The sequence below is a fragment of the Lithobates pipiens genome, unplaced genomic scaffold, assembly GCF_037356315.1.
Source record: "Lithobates pipiens isolate NorthernLeopardFrog02 unplaced genomic scaffold, aLitPip1_a1.2 Scaffold_18, whole genome shotgun sequence".
NCBI classification, from domain to species: domain Eukaryota; kingdom Metazoa; phylum Chordata; class Amphibia; order Anura; family Ranidae; genus Lithobates; species Lithobates pipiens.
In genome coordinates, this window is record NW_027507758.1 from 566,904,100 (window position 1) to 566,919,955 (window position 15,856).

The window sequence follows — 15,856 nt, forward strand, 5'->3', positions numbered from 1 at the left end:
ATTGCTGAGTGCACTGCTGACTGATTCTGCAGCTGTCCTTTGTCAGTGTAGGGACAGGATGCTGTGTGGAGCAGGGACAGTCCGTTTAATCACTAGCTATTACTATTAGTTCCACAAGTCCTTTTAAAGACTGGTATAGGTGTACAGTATATAGGGTTGTACACGTATAATATACTTTCTTCCACATGTAGAAAGAATATTATACTTGACTGCTGCCCGATTCTGCAGCTGTCTTTTATCAGTGTAGTGGCTGAAGGACAGTCTGCAAATCACTAGCTACTAGGTCCACAAAGGTCCTTGTAAGAACTGGTATAGGTGTACAATATATAGGGTTGTGGTGCACTGCTGCTGACTAGTGATGGCCGAACGGTTCGCCCGGCGGTCGTTTTGCGGCGAATTTAAACTGTTCGCGGTCCGCCCGTTCGGCGGACTATTGGCGCCGTTCGCCCGGCGGACTTCCGTGTTTACTGTGTAAAAGAAATTTGACCTATGATGACACATCCATCATGGGGTACAGGACAGCCAATTGAGACATTACAGCACATGGACACTTGGACATTCCCCCTAACTTATAAATAGACCTGATCTGGTGGCCATTTTACATTCTTTCTTCTGTCACTATAGGGAGAGGTTGCTGTGTGGAGCAGGGAGAGATTGTAGTGACCCAAATCGCTAGTTATTTGGTACACAAAAGTTCTTTTCAGGACTGGTATAGGTGTTAGGTGTATATAGGTTTGCTGTGCTGCTGATTGTTGCAGCAGCCTAAGTGTCTTTTGTCAGTTTAGAGAAAGGGACAGGACGGTGTGTCTGCTGCAGGGACAGTCAGTTTAGTCATTAGCTGTTACTATCAGGTCCACAAAAGTGCTATTCCAGTTATTGTTCCAGTAGCCTCGGTTTTGTCAGTTTATATAGGGACAGGCAGGAAGCAGTGTGTGAGGCAGTGAGGGTCAGTTTAATCAGTAGCTGTTAGTATATTAGGTCCACAAAGGTTCTTTTCAGGACTGGTATCAGTGGTATGGTAATAGGCTTGTACACGTATAATATTCTTTCTTCCAAATATAGAAAGAATATTATACTTGACTGCTGCCCTTCTGCTGCAGTCTGCTAATCATTCACAACCTACTTGTTCCACAAAGCTCCTTATAAGGACTGTTAATAACCTGGTGTAGGGGGCTATAGTACATAGGGTTGAGTGAGGTACAGTCTGCCATTCTATAAGGACTGGTATATGTCCACAATACATAGGGTTGAGGTGTACTACTGCTGACCGCTGCCCTATACTGCAGCAGTCCTTCCTCGGTATAGGGACTGACGTACAGTCTGCTAATCACTCACACACAACCTACTTGTTCCACAAAGGTCCTTATAAAGACTGGTAAGGTAAAGGGTACTACAGTACATAGGGTTGAGTGAGGTACAGTCTGCCATTCTATAAGGATTGGTATAGGTCCACAATACATAGGGTTGAGGTGCACTACTGCTGACCGCTGCTCTATACTGCAGCAGTCCTTCATCGGTATAGGGACTGACGTACAGTCTGCTAAGCACTCACACACAACCTACTTGTTCCACAAAGGTCCTTATAAGGACTGGTAAGGTATAGGGTGCTACAGTACATAGGGTTGAGTGAAGTACTGTCTGCCATTCTATAAGGACTGGTATAGGTCCACAATACATAGGGTTGAGGTGCACTACCGCTGACCGCTGCCCTATACTGCAGCAGTCCTTCATCGGTATAGGGACTGAGAGTTTTGTCACAGGGTCATTTAAAAAATGACAGACAGAGGAAGAGGCAGGCCCTTCCGCAGGGGTGGTAGGGGTAGGGCAGGAGCAACAGGCTGGAGCCAAAGTGGGAAGTTGCAGAAGGTGCGTTCAATTACTTTAAAGGACGCACGAGACTTGGTTGAGTGACTCGCTCAGCCTTACTCTTCTGCGCCCTCCTCATCCTCTCGATCTGCACCCTCTTCTTCACTCTCTGCTATGTGCACCCCAAAGACACTACCACCAACAACACCACCACCACCACATACCTTCCGCTTGAGTCACAGGAATTATTTTCCGATCCATATCAAGAGGACATTTCTGATGTGCAGCCACTCTTGGTATTGGATCAGGAAGAGGAGGTAGCAACAAACGCTACTCAGCAGTCTGACGACAGTACCCAGATCAGCCCAAGGAGGAGGTTGGTCCCCGGTGTTGCTGCCTACTCCGAGATCTCTACTTATGGCGGTGGGGAAGGTGACGTTGATGATGACGTGTCTAGTGATGTCACGTGGGTGCACAAAAGAGAGGAAGAGGAGGGGAGTTCAGAGGGAGATATGGACCAGCAGATAGGGAGGAGCAGCAGGAATAACTTACATTGCACAGGAGGGACAAAGCAGACTGCAAATGTATCAGGAGCGAGTCATCGACCATGTACGGTCACATCTGGTGCTCCCAGGACACCGGCACATGGCTCCGCAATGTGGGCTTTTTTTAACGTGTCCGCTGCTGACAATAGCGTTGCCATCTGCAATCTTTGCAGTCAATGCATTAGTCGCGGTACGCCCAACACTCACCTAGGGACGACCGCCTTAAGAAGGCACATGAGCAGCCATCACCGAGCCGAGTGGGAGCAACGGAACACACAAAGCCACACTGCAGGCTCTCACCGTCCAGCCTCGTCTTCTACTTCTCCTCTCTCCTCACAATTGTCCTCCACTCCACCTTCCATCACGCCAAGCTCACGTTTTTCTGCAAAAAGGCAGGCTTCCGTGGGCCTAATGTTCGAGCATAAAAAAATGATGACGCTGGATAACCCTCTTGCCCAACGGTTGTCGGCTGACTTGTCAGAATTCATAGCCCGCCAACTACTGCCATATAAACTGGTGGACTCGGAGGCCTTTCGCAAATTTGTGGCCATTGGAACACCACAATGGAAAGTCCCAGGAAGGAAGTATTTCTCAGAGAAGGGCATCCCAGAGCTATATGACCATGTTCAGCAGCAAGTGAATGTATCTCTGGCACACAGTGTCGGTGCCAAGATACATCTGACCACAGACACGTGGTCTAGCAAACACGGGCAGGGAAGGTATATCACTTTTACTGCCCACTGGGTGAACCTTCTGACGGCCGTCAAGCATGTAACCCGTGGCACCCGTGTAGATTTGGTTATACCGCCACGGATTGCATGCAGGCCTGACTCTTCTTCTCCTCCTCCTCCAACTCCATCCTCCTCCCTCTCCTCCTCGGCTGACTCCTCCTTTTCTGCTGCTAGCGTCTCTTCCGCTGCGCCGCCCAAGCTCCCCAGAACCTAGTCGACACCTGTATGAACTCTGCGGCAGTACAAGTTCTGGGAAGCTGGGGTTTTTTTCACTGCGCCAGTGGCTGCTCATGCGCGACGCATGCAGACTTCTGCACCCATTTGAGGAGATCACCAAACTGGTCAGTCGCAGCCATGGCACCATCAGTGACATGGTACCTTATGCCTTCTTTATGGAGCGTGCATTGCATCGTGTCATTGATCAAGCTGTGGAGGAGCAGGAGCGGGAAGATGAGGAAGTCGCAATGCTGGATGAATTCCCAGGGGGAGCTACTCTATCTGAGACAAGTCAACAACAGGAGTCTGAAGAGGAGTCAGAGGAGGATGGTGCCGGGGCGGATGAGGAGGAGCAAGAAGAGCATGCTTTAAACCTTTCTGGGATCCCTGTTGTTGTGCGTGGATGGGGAGAGGAGAATGAAGAGGACGACATTATCCTGGATGATGAGCAGGAGCCAGGTGTCAGTACTAGAATCCCTTTAGGACCCAGCACAACTCACCTGACACAGCCTGTGTCTGGGAAACAACAGTGATTGGCCTGCTCACGTTTAAATCACCTGTATCAGCATTCAGTCAGCGCTCGTGTTAGAGTTCACTCGTGTTTGATCCAGCTGATATTTGCTCTGTGACTTTCGTGTTTGACCCGGCTTGTTTGACCCTCCGTACTTGCTTCTGATTCTGTACCGTTTGGATTCTGATCTACCTGTGTATGACCCAGCTTGCCTAGACTACGCTTTGCCTGATTCTACTAGTACCCTCATCTGCAGCAGTGAACCACAAGGTCCAGCAATCATCTACCTTCGTCTGCAGCGGTGTACTACAAGTCTCAGCTGACCTGCTCTGCTTAGACCTGCTCATGGTATGTGCTTTGAACTCTTTGTATAATCAGCACACCTGAACTGTTACTTGTTATCTGCACCTAGCCTGACATTAACACGAGCCAATACATAAAGGGAAACCTATCATGAATCCTGAACAGGCTCAGTTGTTTGCACAAGAACTTTGCTGTTTATCACATCAAGTTCAGGAAATGGCCACAGAGCTCACCAAGGTGCAATCTCCTTCTACTACCACCATTACTAAAACTCCATCTGAACCTAAAATTCCTTTGCCCGACCGGTTTTCTGGTGACCGTAAAGCGTTTTGCAACTTTAAAAACAGCTGCAAATTATATTTCAAGTTGAGGCCATCCTCGTCTGGCCATGAAACTCAGAGGGTTCAAATCATTATCTCTCTGCTACAGGGTGACCCCCAGGCTTGGGCCTTTAACCTGGAACCTAACCATCCAGCCTTACTAACAGTAGATGCCTTCTTTGAAGCCCTTGGGTTGCTATATGATGATCCAGATCGTGCTGCTACTGCAGAATCGACCCTGCGTAACTTAAAACAAGGAACTACCACAGCTGAAATGTATTGCTCAGAGTTTCGCAGGTGGGCCCCGGAATCTGGCTGGAATGATGCAGCTCTCCGCAGCCAGTTTAGAATTGGCCTTTCAGATGCGATTAAAGACGCTCTGGTCAACTTCTCCTACCCAGCCTCACTGGAGGAGGCTATGTGTCTAGCTATTAGAATTGACCGCCGCCAGCGAGAGAGGAGGCGAGAACAAACAATGGCTGTGGCAAACTGTATACCTTCCTTACCACCTGATTATTCCATCTCCAGTGCCAAATCTGAGGAAGAACCTATGCAGTTAGGCTCCACCCGGTTATCTGCCCAGGAACACAAACGCAGGCGTAATATGGGACTCTGCTTATACTGTGGCCTCAAGGGTCATATGCTCCGTTCGTGCCCTACACGTCCGGGAAACGCCAGGACCTAGGTGATTGCGGGGAGGTCACCTTAGGTCTACTCTCATCTCCCCAGGGGGACAATCGTATACTTTTACCCGCTGTCATTCACTTTGGGACAGGGGCTCATGAACTGCTGGCCTTGGTGGATTCTGGAGCAGCTGAGAATTTTATTGATAAAACTCTGATCACCTCTTTGTCCCTGGAAACTCATGCTCTAGATTGTCCAGTCCGCCTGATCTCTGTGGATAATCGGCCTCTCTCACAAGACCTGGTGCTCAAATCCACCAACCCTTTCCAGTTACAAGTAGGGGCTTTGCATTGGGAGAAGATTTCTTGTCTTGTCATTGACTCTCCATCCACTCCTTTGATCCTAGGCCTTCCTTGGCTTCAGAAGCACAATCCTGTAATTGACTGGCCAACAAGAGATATTCTGGCTTGGTCCAATCAGTGTAAAAAGAGCTGCATCCAACACCTTGTTCGACTTGATACCTGTCAAGTGGGAATAGAACAGATTCCACCTTGTTATAAGGACTTTCGGGATGTGTTTTCTAAAGGAATTGCTGACACTTTACCTCCTCATCGCAGTTATGATTGTCCCATTGACCTCTTGCCTGACACTACACCTCCTCGAGGGAGAGTCTTTCCACTGTCTGAACCAGAGAATCTTGCTTTGCAAGAATACATCCAGGAAAACCTAGCTAAGGGTTTCATCCGTCCCTCCACTTCTCCCGCAGGAGCAGGATGCTTCTTTGTCCCGAAGAAGGATGGAGGACTGCGACTTTGTGTTGATTACAGAGGTCTAAATAAAATAACCATTCCCAATCGGTATCCTCTCCCTCTCATCACAGAGTTGTTCTCTCAAATCCAGGGAGCCAAAATCTTCTCCAAACTGGATTTAAGGGGAGCCTATAATCTGGTGCCAATCCGTGCAGGCGATGAATGGAAGACGGCCTTTAACACCAAGGATGGTCATTACGAATGTCTTGTCATGCCTTTCGGCCTCAGGAATGCACCAGCCGTCTTTCAGAACTTCATGAATGACATTTTCCGTGACATGATGGGTCGCTTCATGCTTGTTTATTTAGACGATATTTTGATTTACTCTCCCAATCTTGAAACACGAAAGTCACAGAGCAAATATCAGCTGGATCAAACACGAGTGAACTCTAACACGAGCGCTGACTGAATGCTGATACAGGTGATTTAAACGTGAGCAGGCCAATCACTGTTGTTTCCCAGACACAGGCTGTGTCAGGTGAGTTGTGCTGGGTCCTAAAGGGATTCTAGTACTGACACCAGGCCACCACATCCCTTCCAGTTTAGTGCAAATGGGGGCCTTCATGCTCCAGTGTTTTAATAGGGACCCCCGTATAAAAAGCATAAGGGTCAAGGACCAGTACTGGGTGGCAACGTACTTAGACCCCCGGTACAAACACAAAATGGTGGAAATGTTACCGCCGTCACAGAGGGCTTGCAGAATGGAGCACTTCCAGGCCTTGCTTCGAGAAATGCTGCATTCTGCCTTTGCGTGCGCTGGCAGAGGAGCAATTCCCACTCCCAGAGAAGGAGTTGCGGGTACCAATCCAACAGCGCCTGCAAGAAGAGGCCGGTTTGAAGATGTGTTGGTGACTTCGGATATGAGGTCATTCTTTCAGCCGACCCATCGACAGGTGTCATCCGAATCCAGCATCAGGGAATGCCTAGACCGTCAGGTGTCCGACTACAACGGGTTAACGGCCGATGTGGACGCTCTGAGGAGTGATGAACCCCTGGACTACTGGGTGGGCAGGCTTGACCTCTGGCCAGAGGTTGCCCAATTTGCAATTGAACTGTTGGCTTGCCCCTCATCCAGTGTCCTGTCCGAAAGGACGTTCAGCACAGCAGGGGGGATCGTGACCGATAAGTGTACTCGCCTAGCTCACGACAGTGTTAACTACCTCACATTTCTAAAAATGAATGAGGCATGGATCTCGGAGGAATTCAACACATGTGACCAGTAGACCATGTATATGTCTATAAACAATTTTTTTAAACGAGCACAGAGACCTTCTTTCTTCATTTGGCTCACTTCCTTGTCCAAAAAAAGTACACCGTACTATATGCCCGTACCCTCCTCTTTGAAGAGGTTGAGCGGTGTCATATTTCTACTGGGGCTGCTTATTATGAGGGGCTCCCGCCATCCCTGTGCTGTGCTGACATCCTCCTGGGGCTGTACCTCTGCTGTGCATATTATGAGGGGCTCCCACCATCCCTGTGCTGTGCTGACTTCCTCCTGGGGCTGTACCTCTGCTGTGCATATTTTGAGGTGCTCCCACCAACCCTGTGCTATGCTCATTATGAGGGGCTCCCACCATCCCTGTGCTGACTTCCTCCTGGGGCTGCTTATTATGAGGGGCTCCCACCATCCCTGTGCTGTGCTGACTTCCTCCTGGGGCTGCTTATTATGAGGGGCTCCCACCATCCCTGTGCTGTGCTGACTTCCTCCTGGGGCTGCTTATTATGAGGGGCTCCCACCATCCCTGTGCTATGCTGACATCCTCCTGGGGCTGCTTATTATGAGGGGCTCCCACCATCCCTGTGCTGTGCTGACTTCCTCCTGGGGCTGCTTATTATGAGGGGCTCCCACCATTCCTGTGCTATGCTGATATCCTCCTGGGGCTGCTTATTATGAGGGGCTCCCACCATCCCTGTGCTATGCTCATTATGAGGGGCTCCCACCATCCCTGTGCTATGCTCATTATGAGGGGCTCCCACCATCCCTGTGCTATGCTGACTTCCTCCTGGGGCTGCTTACGGTGCAGGTGTCAGTGCTGTATATCACGGTGCTGATGTCAGTACTCTCTATCACGATGCTGATGTCAGTGCTGTATATCACGGTGCTGGTGTTAGTGCTTTATGTCACGCTGCTAATGTCAGTGCTCTCTATCACGGTGCTGTTGTCAGATGACTCTATCACGGTGCAGGTGTCATTGCTGTATGTCACGCTGCTGATGTCAGTGCTCTCTGTCACGGTGCTGCTGTCAGTGCTGTATATCACGGTGCTGGTGTGAGTGCTTTATGTCACGCTGCTGATGTCAGTGCTCTCTATCACGGTGCTGCTGTCAGTGCTGTATATCACGGTGCTGGTGTTAGTGCTTTATGTCACGCTGCTGATGTATGTGCTCTCTATCACGGTGCTGTTGTCAGATGACTCTATCATGGTGCAGATGTCATTGCTGTATGTCACTCTGCTGGTGATCATCTCCTGCACCCTCTTTGCCTACCCTTACCTTCCCTCTCCTCCATTGCCTTCATGCACTCCACAGTCCTGAATTGTCACAACAATCTCCCATATAAAAAAAGAATGCTTGTAGTTGTCGATCCCAGATTCACCTCATACATGTGTTATGTCATTGGCCATGTGGTGGGACTATGTTTGCACAGCTATTAATTATTTTGTGGCTGCAAATTTTACCTGTAGGTTTGCGAAGTTCGCCTCCCATTGAAGTCATTGGGGCCTGCCACGAACGTTCCGGTTCGCAAACTATCGGCCGTGTTCGCGGTCCACGTTCGCGAAACGTCCCGTCGGAAGTTCGTCCATCACTACTGCTGACTGCTGCCCTATTCTGCTTTATCAGTGTAGCGACTGAGGGACAGTCTGCAAATCACTAGCTACTAGGTCCACAAAGGTCCTTGTAAGGACTGGTATAGGTGTACTATTTGGTGTGCAGTATATAGGTGTGTAATACATGTATTAAATACTTGCACATATAGAAAACATAGTATAGTGCAATTCCACTGTGCAGCATTGTGAGTGCTGAGCGGTTCTGCAGCCATAATACAAAGAGTTACAAAGGCAAACAAAAAAAAGTATTATAACTGGTGTGATAGTCCAGTGGGCCCCAAACACGTCAGATTGAAGCAGGGTGTTATATACCTTCTTCCACATACATACTGCACTTCTCTAGAGACTTTTGTCATAGGGTCATTTAAAAAATGACAGGCAGAGGAAGAGGCAGGCCTTTCCGCAGGGTGGTAGGGGTAGGGCAGGAGCAACAGGCTTGAGCCAAAGTGGCAAATTGCAGAAGGTGTGTGCGATTAAGTCAAAGGACGCACCAGACTTGGTTGAGTGGCTCACTCAGTCTTACTCTTCTGCACCCTCCTCATCCTCTCGATCTGCACCCTCTTCTTCACTCTTTGCTATGTGCACCCCCAAAGACACTACGACCACCACCACCACCACCATATACCTTCCACTTGAGTCACAGGAATTATTTTCCGATCCATATCTATATCAGCCCAAGGAGGAGGTTGGTCCCCGGTGTTGTTGCCTACTCCGAGATCTCTAATTATAGTGGTGGGGAAGGTGACGTTGATGATGACGTGTCTAGTGATGTCATGTGGGTGCCCACAAGAGAGGAAGAGGAGGGGAGTTCAGAGGGAGATATGGACCAGCAGATAGGGAGGAGAAGCAGGAAGAAATTACATTGCACAGGAGGGACAAAGCAGACTGCGAATGTATCAGGAGCGAGGCATCAACCATGTACGGTAACATCTGGCGCTCCCAGGACGCCGGCACATGGCTCCACAGTGTGGGCTTTTTTTAACGTGTCTACTGCTGAAAATTGTGTTGCCATCTGCAATCTTTGCAGTCAACGCATAAGTCGTGGTAAGCACAACACTCACCTAGGGAGCAACTGAACACACAAAGCCACACTCCAGGCTCCCACCATCCAGCCTCGTCTTCTACTTCTCCTTCTCCTCACAATTGTCCTCCACTCCACCTTCCATCACGCCAAGCTCACGTTTTTCTGCAAAAAGGCAGGCTTTCGTGGGCCAAATGTTCGAGCATAAAAAAATGATGACGCCGGATAACCCTCTTGCCCAATGGTTGACGGCTGGCTTGTCAGAACTGATAGCCTGCCAACTACTGCCATATAAACTGGTGGACTCGGAGGCCTTTTAAAAATTTGTGGCCATTGGAACACCACAATGGAAGGTCCCAGGAAGGAAGTATTTCTCACAGAAGGGCAGCCCAGAGCTATATGGCCATGTTCAGCGGCAAGTGAATGTATCTCTGGCACACAGTGTCGGTGCCAAGATACATCTGTCCACAGACACGTTTTCTAGCAAACACGGGCAGGGAAGGTATATCACTTTTACTGCCCACTGGGTGAAACTTCTGACAGCCGTCAAGCATGTAACCCGTGGCACCCGTGTAGATTTGGTTTTACCGCCACGGATTGCATGCAGGCCTGCCTCTTCTTCTCCTCCTCCTACTCCATCCTCCTCCCTCTCCTCCTCGGCTGACTCCTCCATTTCCACTGCTAGCGTCTCTTCCACTGCGCCGCCCAAGCTCCCCAGTACCTATTCGACATGCCAGGTGAGACGTTGCCATGCCGCTCTGCGTCTGTTGTGCCTGGAAGCCAAGAGCCACACTGGCCCGGCACTCCTTTCAGCTTTGCGTTCACAGGCAGATCAGTGGCTAACACCGCTCAATTTGACAGTTGGTAAAGTGGTGTGTGACAACGGTGCCAATCTGCTTAGCGCATTGAAACAGGACAAAATTACACACGTGCCATGCATGGCATACGTCTTAAACTTGGTCGTGCAGGAATTTGTTGTCAAATACCCTGGGGTCCAGGACATTTTGCGGCAGACAAGGAAAATCTCGGCCCATTTCAGAAGATCTTACACGGCCATGGCTCGCCTTGCTGACATTCAGCGGCGATACAGTCTGCCGGTCAGACGTCTTATTTGCGATTGCCAGACGCAATGGAACTCAACCTTCTATATGCTTGATAGGCTGCTCCAGCAGAAACATGCAGTTAACATCTACCTGTATGAACTCTGCGGCAGAACAAGTTCTGGGGAGCTGGGGTTTTTTCACCGCGACAGTGGCTGCTCATGCGCGATGCATGCAGACTTCTGCGGCCATTTGATGAGATCACCAAACTGGTCAGTCACAGCCATGGCGCCATCAGTGACATGGTACCTTATGCCTTCTTTATGCAGTGTGCATTGTGTCATGTCATTGATCAAGCCATGGAGGAGCAGGAGCGGGAAGATGAGGAAGTCGCAATGCTGGATGAATTCCCAGGGGGGGCTAGTCTATCTGAGACAAGTCAACAACAGGAGTCTAAAGAGGAGTCAGAGGAGGATAGTGCCGGGGCGGATGAGGAGGAGCAAGAAGAGCATGCTTTAAACCTTTCCGGGATCCCTGTTGTTGTGTGTGGATGGGGAGAGGAGAACGCGGAGGACGACATTATCCTGGATGATGAGCAGGAGCCAGGCCACCACACCACTTCCAGTTTAGTGCAAATGTGGGCCTTCATGCTCCAGTGTTTTAACAGGGACCCCCGTATAAAAAGCATAAGGGTCAAGGACCAGTACTGGGTGGCAACATACTTGGACCCCCGGTACAAACACAAAATGGCGGAAATGTTACCACCGTCACAGAGGGCTGTCAGAATGGAGCACTTACAGACCTTGCTTTGACAACTGCTGCATTCTGCTTTTGCGTGCGCTGGCAGAGGAGGAATTCCCACTCCCAGAGAAAGAGTTGCAGGTACCAATCCAACAGCGCCTATAAGAAGAGCCGGTTTGAAGATGTGTTGGTGACTTCTGATATGAGGTCATTCTTTCAGCCGACCCATCGACAGGTCTCATCCGGATCCAGCATGGGAACGCCTAGACCGCCAGGTGTCCGACTACAATGGGTTAACGGCTCCTGTTTTAAGAGGTTGAACGGTGTCATATTTTTGGGGTCCAGCAGTGAGTTGCTGGTATCAGTGCTGCTGTCAGTGCACTCTATCATGGTGCTGCTGTCAGTGCACTCTATCACGGTGCTGGTGTCAGTGCTCTCACGGTGCTGGTGTCAGTGCACTCTATCACGGTGCTGGTGTCAGTGCACTCTATCACGGTGCTGGTGTCAGTGCTCTATATCACGGTGCTGGTGATCATCTCCTGCACCCTCTTCATAGCCTACCCTAACCTTTCCTCTCCTCCATTGCCTTCATGCGCTTACGAGTCCTCACTTGTCAAAATTTCACAGATAAAAAAAGAATGCTTGTAGTTGTCGATCCCAGATTCACTTCATACATGTGTTATGTCAGTGGCCATGTGGTGGGACTATGTGTGCACAGCTAGTAAGTATTTTGTGGCTGAAAATATGACTTGTAGGTTTTTAGAGTTCGCCTGCCATTGAAGTCAATGGGGCCCGCCACAAACTTTGTGGTTCGCGAACTTTTGGCCGCGTTCGCGGTTCGCGAAAGTCCCGTTGGAAGTTTGGCCATCTCTACTGTTACGTACCTGCCAGATGAGCCTGACGTGCAGTGGGAAGACTGTCTCATACAACCCCAGCTCAAGGGCCACTGGTGTTGCAACAGTGGCTACAAGAGTCTGGTGGTGTATGGGTGCCTGGTTCGTCTTTGGTCTTGTCAATTCAGCTGGTGCAGTAGGAAACAGGAAGCAGGCTGGTAAGTACAGAGCTGGGGAGACACTGAATACGTAGTCAGACAAGCCGGGTTTGGTAAGAGATGATCAGATGTAGATATAGACGACAGGCAGAGAATGGTCAGGATACAGGAAAAGTTCGGGGAACGGGATATCAAGCAGTGTAGAGCTCAGTGTGGTTACAAGGCCAGGGTCAGGATAACAGAGATCAATCGTAGTCAAACAAGCTGAGTCAAACACAGGAAACAGATTGGATCACAGGAACAGGAAGTCACGGGAACAGGTATGAGCTGCAGATCAGACAGCAAAGACACAGTGCTGCTGAGGTGTTTAAATAAAGCAGCCTGTTGCCAATCATTGAAATTAGTCTGCACTATTTTAAGCCCTAAGTGGCAGATCCATGACAGTCCATTTGTGATAGTGGCAACTCTTATAATGGAGCAAAGAGTTACCAGTTGTAGGTTTGAAATAGTTTCTAGCATGTATTACCTCATCCATGTGATATAGATCCAGATCAAGAAACACAAGCTTCTCTGGATCCGAAACACAAGTGAAGGAGAGGCCATGTGGGTTACTATTGCAATGGTTGACAAAATCATCAATGACATCACCATCACCATCCCAGATGATGATGATGTCATCGATTTACCTCCCATAAAATATGAGGTGTTTTAAATAGGAGTTATTCTGCCAGATATGTTTTTGTTCCCATAGGCCCATAGCCAAATTGGCATAGGATGGTGCAAAATTGGAGCCCATTGCTTTCCCTTGTACTTGTAGATAATATTGGTTGTCAAAACAAAAATAGTTGTGAGTCAAACAGAATTTAGTACATTCTAGGATGAACTCAGCTTGTCCATGACTCATGTAAGGGTCTTCAGAGAGAAAATAGTTGAGGGGCTGCCAGTCCAAAATCGTGAGGAATAGATGTATATAGTGAATCAACATTTGTAATCATATAACGTGTAATCTGTATTGCCCATTGGAGGGTGCAGAGGTGGGTTCTGGTCAGGGCATGCAGGAGTGAGCTGCAGACAGAGGTGGAGACGTAAGTTGTGGGGTGCAGAGTTGAGCTTTGGAACAAGGATCCAGAGGTAAACTTTGGATGGGAGTTCAGTGGTGAGTTTTGGCAAGTGGGGTTCAGGGGTGAGCTTTGGCCAGGGGTGCAGAGGTGAGCTTTTGACTGGGGAAGAGGGGAGTTGTGGACAGTGGGGTGCAGTGGGGCAAAGAGGTGAGTTGTGGATGAGGGTTGCAGAGGTAAATAATGGGTGTTGGTTTTTTAGGGGGGGAAGTTTTCACGGGTGAAGATTTTTACTTAGTGAGGAGGGACAGAACTGCATATAGAGTTCAGGGGTCAAGAGTATTTAATACAGCAGTTAGGATTATGTAGCAAGGAATTTGGGTGGAGAGCTCTGTAGTGGTGGGCAGTGCTGGAACAAGGTCATTTGGTGCCCAGGGCAAAAATGGCAAACTGTGCCCCCCCACTCCGATTTTAAGACAGAATCAATGACTGGAACTGAAAGTTAGTGAATGTCTTGAAAGAACATGAGGGGGGAGGGAGCGAGCAGGGAAGGGGATAGAGATAAGGACAGTTCAATTATCACGGTGTACTTCAGTGTGCACGCTCACCCACAGGTCCAGGCTGGAAGATCAGGCATCTTTGGCACACAGAGGAATCTGCTGTTTTCAGATTTCCCGCCCACACATCCCCTCTTCTCAGATAGATCTGCACGCCGGGGATAGTGTGGGTGGGGTGGAAAGTTCCAGGAGGAGCCGTATTCCTGTCTGATCTCCCGTCAGTGAGGGGGGGAGGTGGTGTGTTCGCTGGGCTCTGTAAGTGTCACAAACGCTCAGAGCTGCAGCCATCAGTCTCAGAATTTACAGACTGATTCTCCTGTCCTATGGACGGGAGAAATCAGTCTGTTTTTTTCATGGTTACTGAGATAATGGGAGGCTTGCCCGCCCCCCACCCCGCTGGTGCAGTTCTTCCTGACGCTCTCCTCCCTGTCAATGTGGATGCAGGGGGAGGGAGCAGATGGGGCGGCCGTGACTCTCATATTATGCTCAGAGTCACTGAGCAGAGGGAGGGGGGATATCCGCCCCCTCTCACACTCCGCCCAGGGCACCCGTCCCTTTCGCCCACCCCTTGTACCGGCCCTGGTGGTGGGTTTGGGAAGAATCTGGCAACAGATAATTTTTAGTTGAAAACTGGCCAGTGAAATGTGCACTCCAAAAGCCTGTGCCTAACACACTCCTGAACCCTGAACTTTCAACTCTGTGCCTAACGCACTCCTGAACCCTGCAATCTGTGTGTTACGCACTCCCGAACCACACACTCTTGATTATATTTAACAATGCTGATTTAAAACAACCCTCCCCTTTAGTGCACTTTAGCCACACCCACCCAATGACACTGAGCACACAATTTATCTCAAGGGGGTGAGGGTGAGTTCTTGAACAAATTCTCTAACTGAAACATTCCTGGATATGTAAGATGCATATTATCAAAACTATTTGTATATCCTATCCACTCTAATCTCTGCTGTACAAAATAATTTACATGTTTAACACATATTATTTTCTTGCAGTGAACTCCTGCGGAACACCAGACACGGCTCGTAACTGTTTAGCAGTTAAAAGTGCAGGACAATGTGAACAACACCTGGACGAGTGTAAAGCGACTTGCCTTTGTAAAAATAAAATAACATAATTATTCTGTATTTGATAGAGAAACTGTACTTTGCCTCTGGCTTGAGCTTTCATATGAAAAATATCATATATGAAAAAAGTAACTGTACAGTAAAATTGTGATTTTCATAATTATAAAGACAAAATAATGAGGGCTACATCACAAATTTACAAAACACATGTAATGAATAATTATAGAGAACCCCACAAATCAGACATTCAATCAGGTGTGATCACACAAATTATAATTCTCCAAAGACTAGACAAACGGTATTTTTTTTTATTTTTACATATTACAGGGAATAAAAAAAGAAAATCCTGATATGTCACAATATGCAACAGCATTATTTTTCAGAAAATGTTCAAAAAGTAGTCTAAGCACACAACTTTTTAAATTCATATGAAGTGGTGAAGAATAAATATAAAGTGGCTTTGGCTGGCAATTGCACTACATTCCCTAACTTTTCATTACAGTACAAAGAATAAAGATGCTTGGGACTTTTCAGGTGATACTTATGCCACATACACACGACCGGACTTTCCAGCAGACTAGGTCTGACGGTCTTCCCGACGGACTTTCGGCAGAGTTCCGACGGACTTTCTGAAAGAACAGACTTGACTGTTTTGAACGTGATGACATAAACGG

At 48.6% G+C, this 15,856-nt stretch overlaps 1 protein-coding gene across 1 annotated transcript in view; it reads left to right on the top strand.

Annotated features, from left to right (window-relative positions):
- LOC143986775 (cysteine-rich secretory protein 2-like) overlaps positions 1-15,232 on the top strand; it is a 248,508-nt gene extending 233,276 nt beyond the window's left edge. Inside the window, exon 7 of the mRNA XM_077485181.1 lies at positions 15,111-15,232. Within this exon, the coding sequence (XP_077341307.1) occupies positions 15,111-15,232 (122 nt within the window). The remainder of the gene's footprint in view (positions 1-15,110) is intronic.
- Positions 15,233-15,856: the final 624 nt, after the last annotated feature.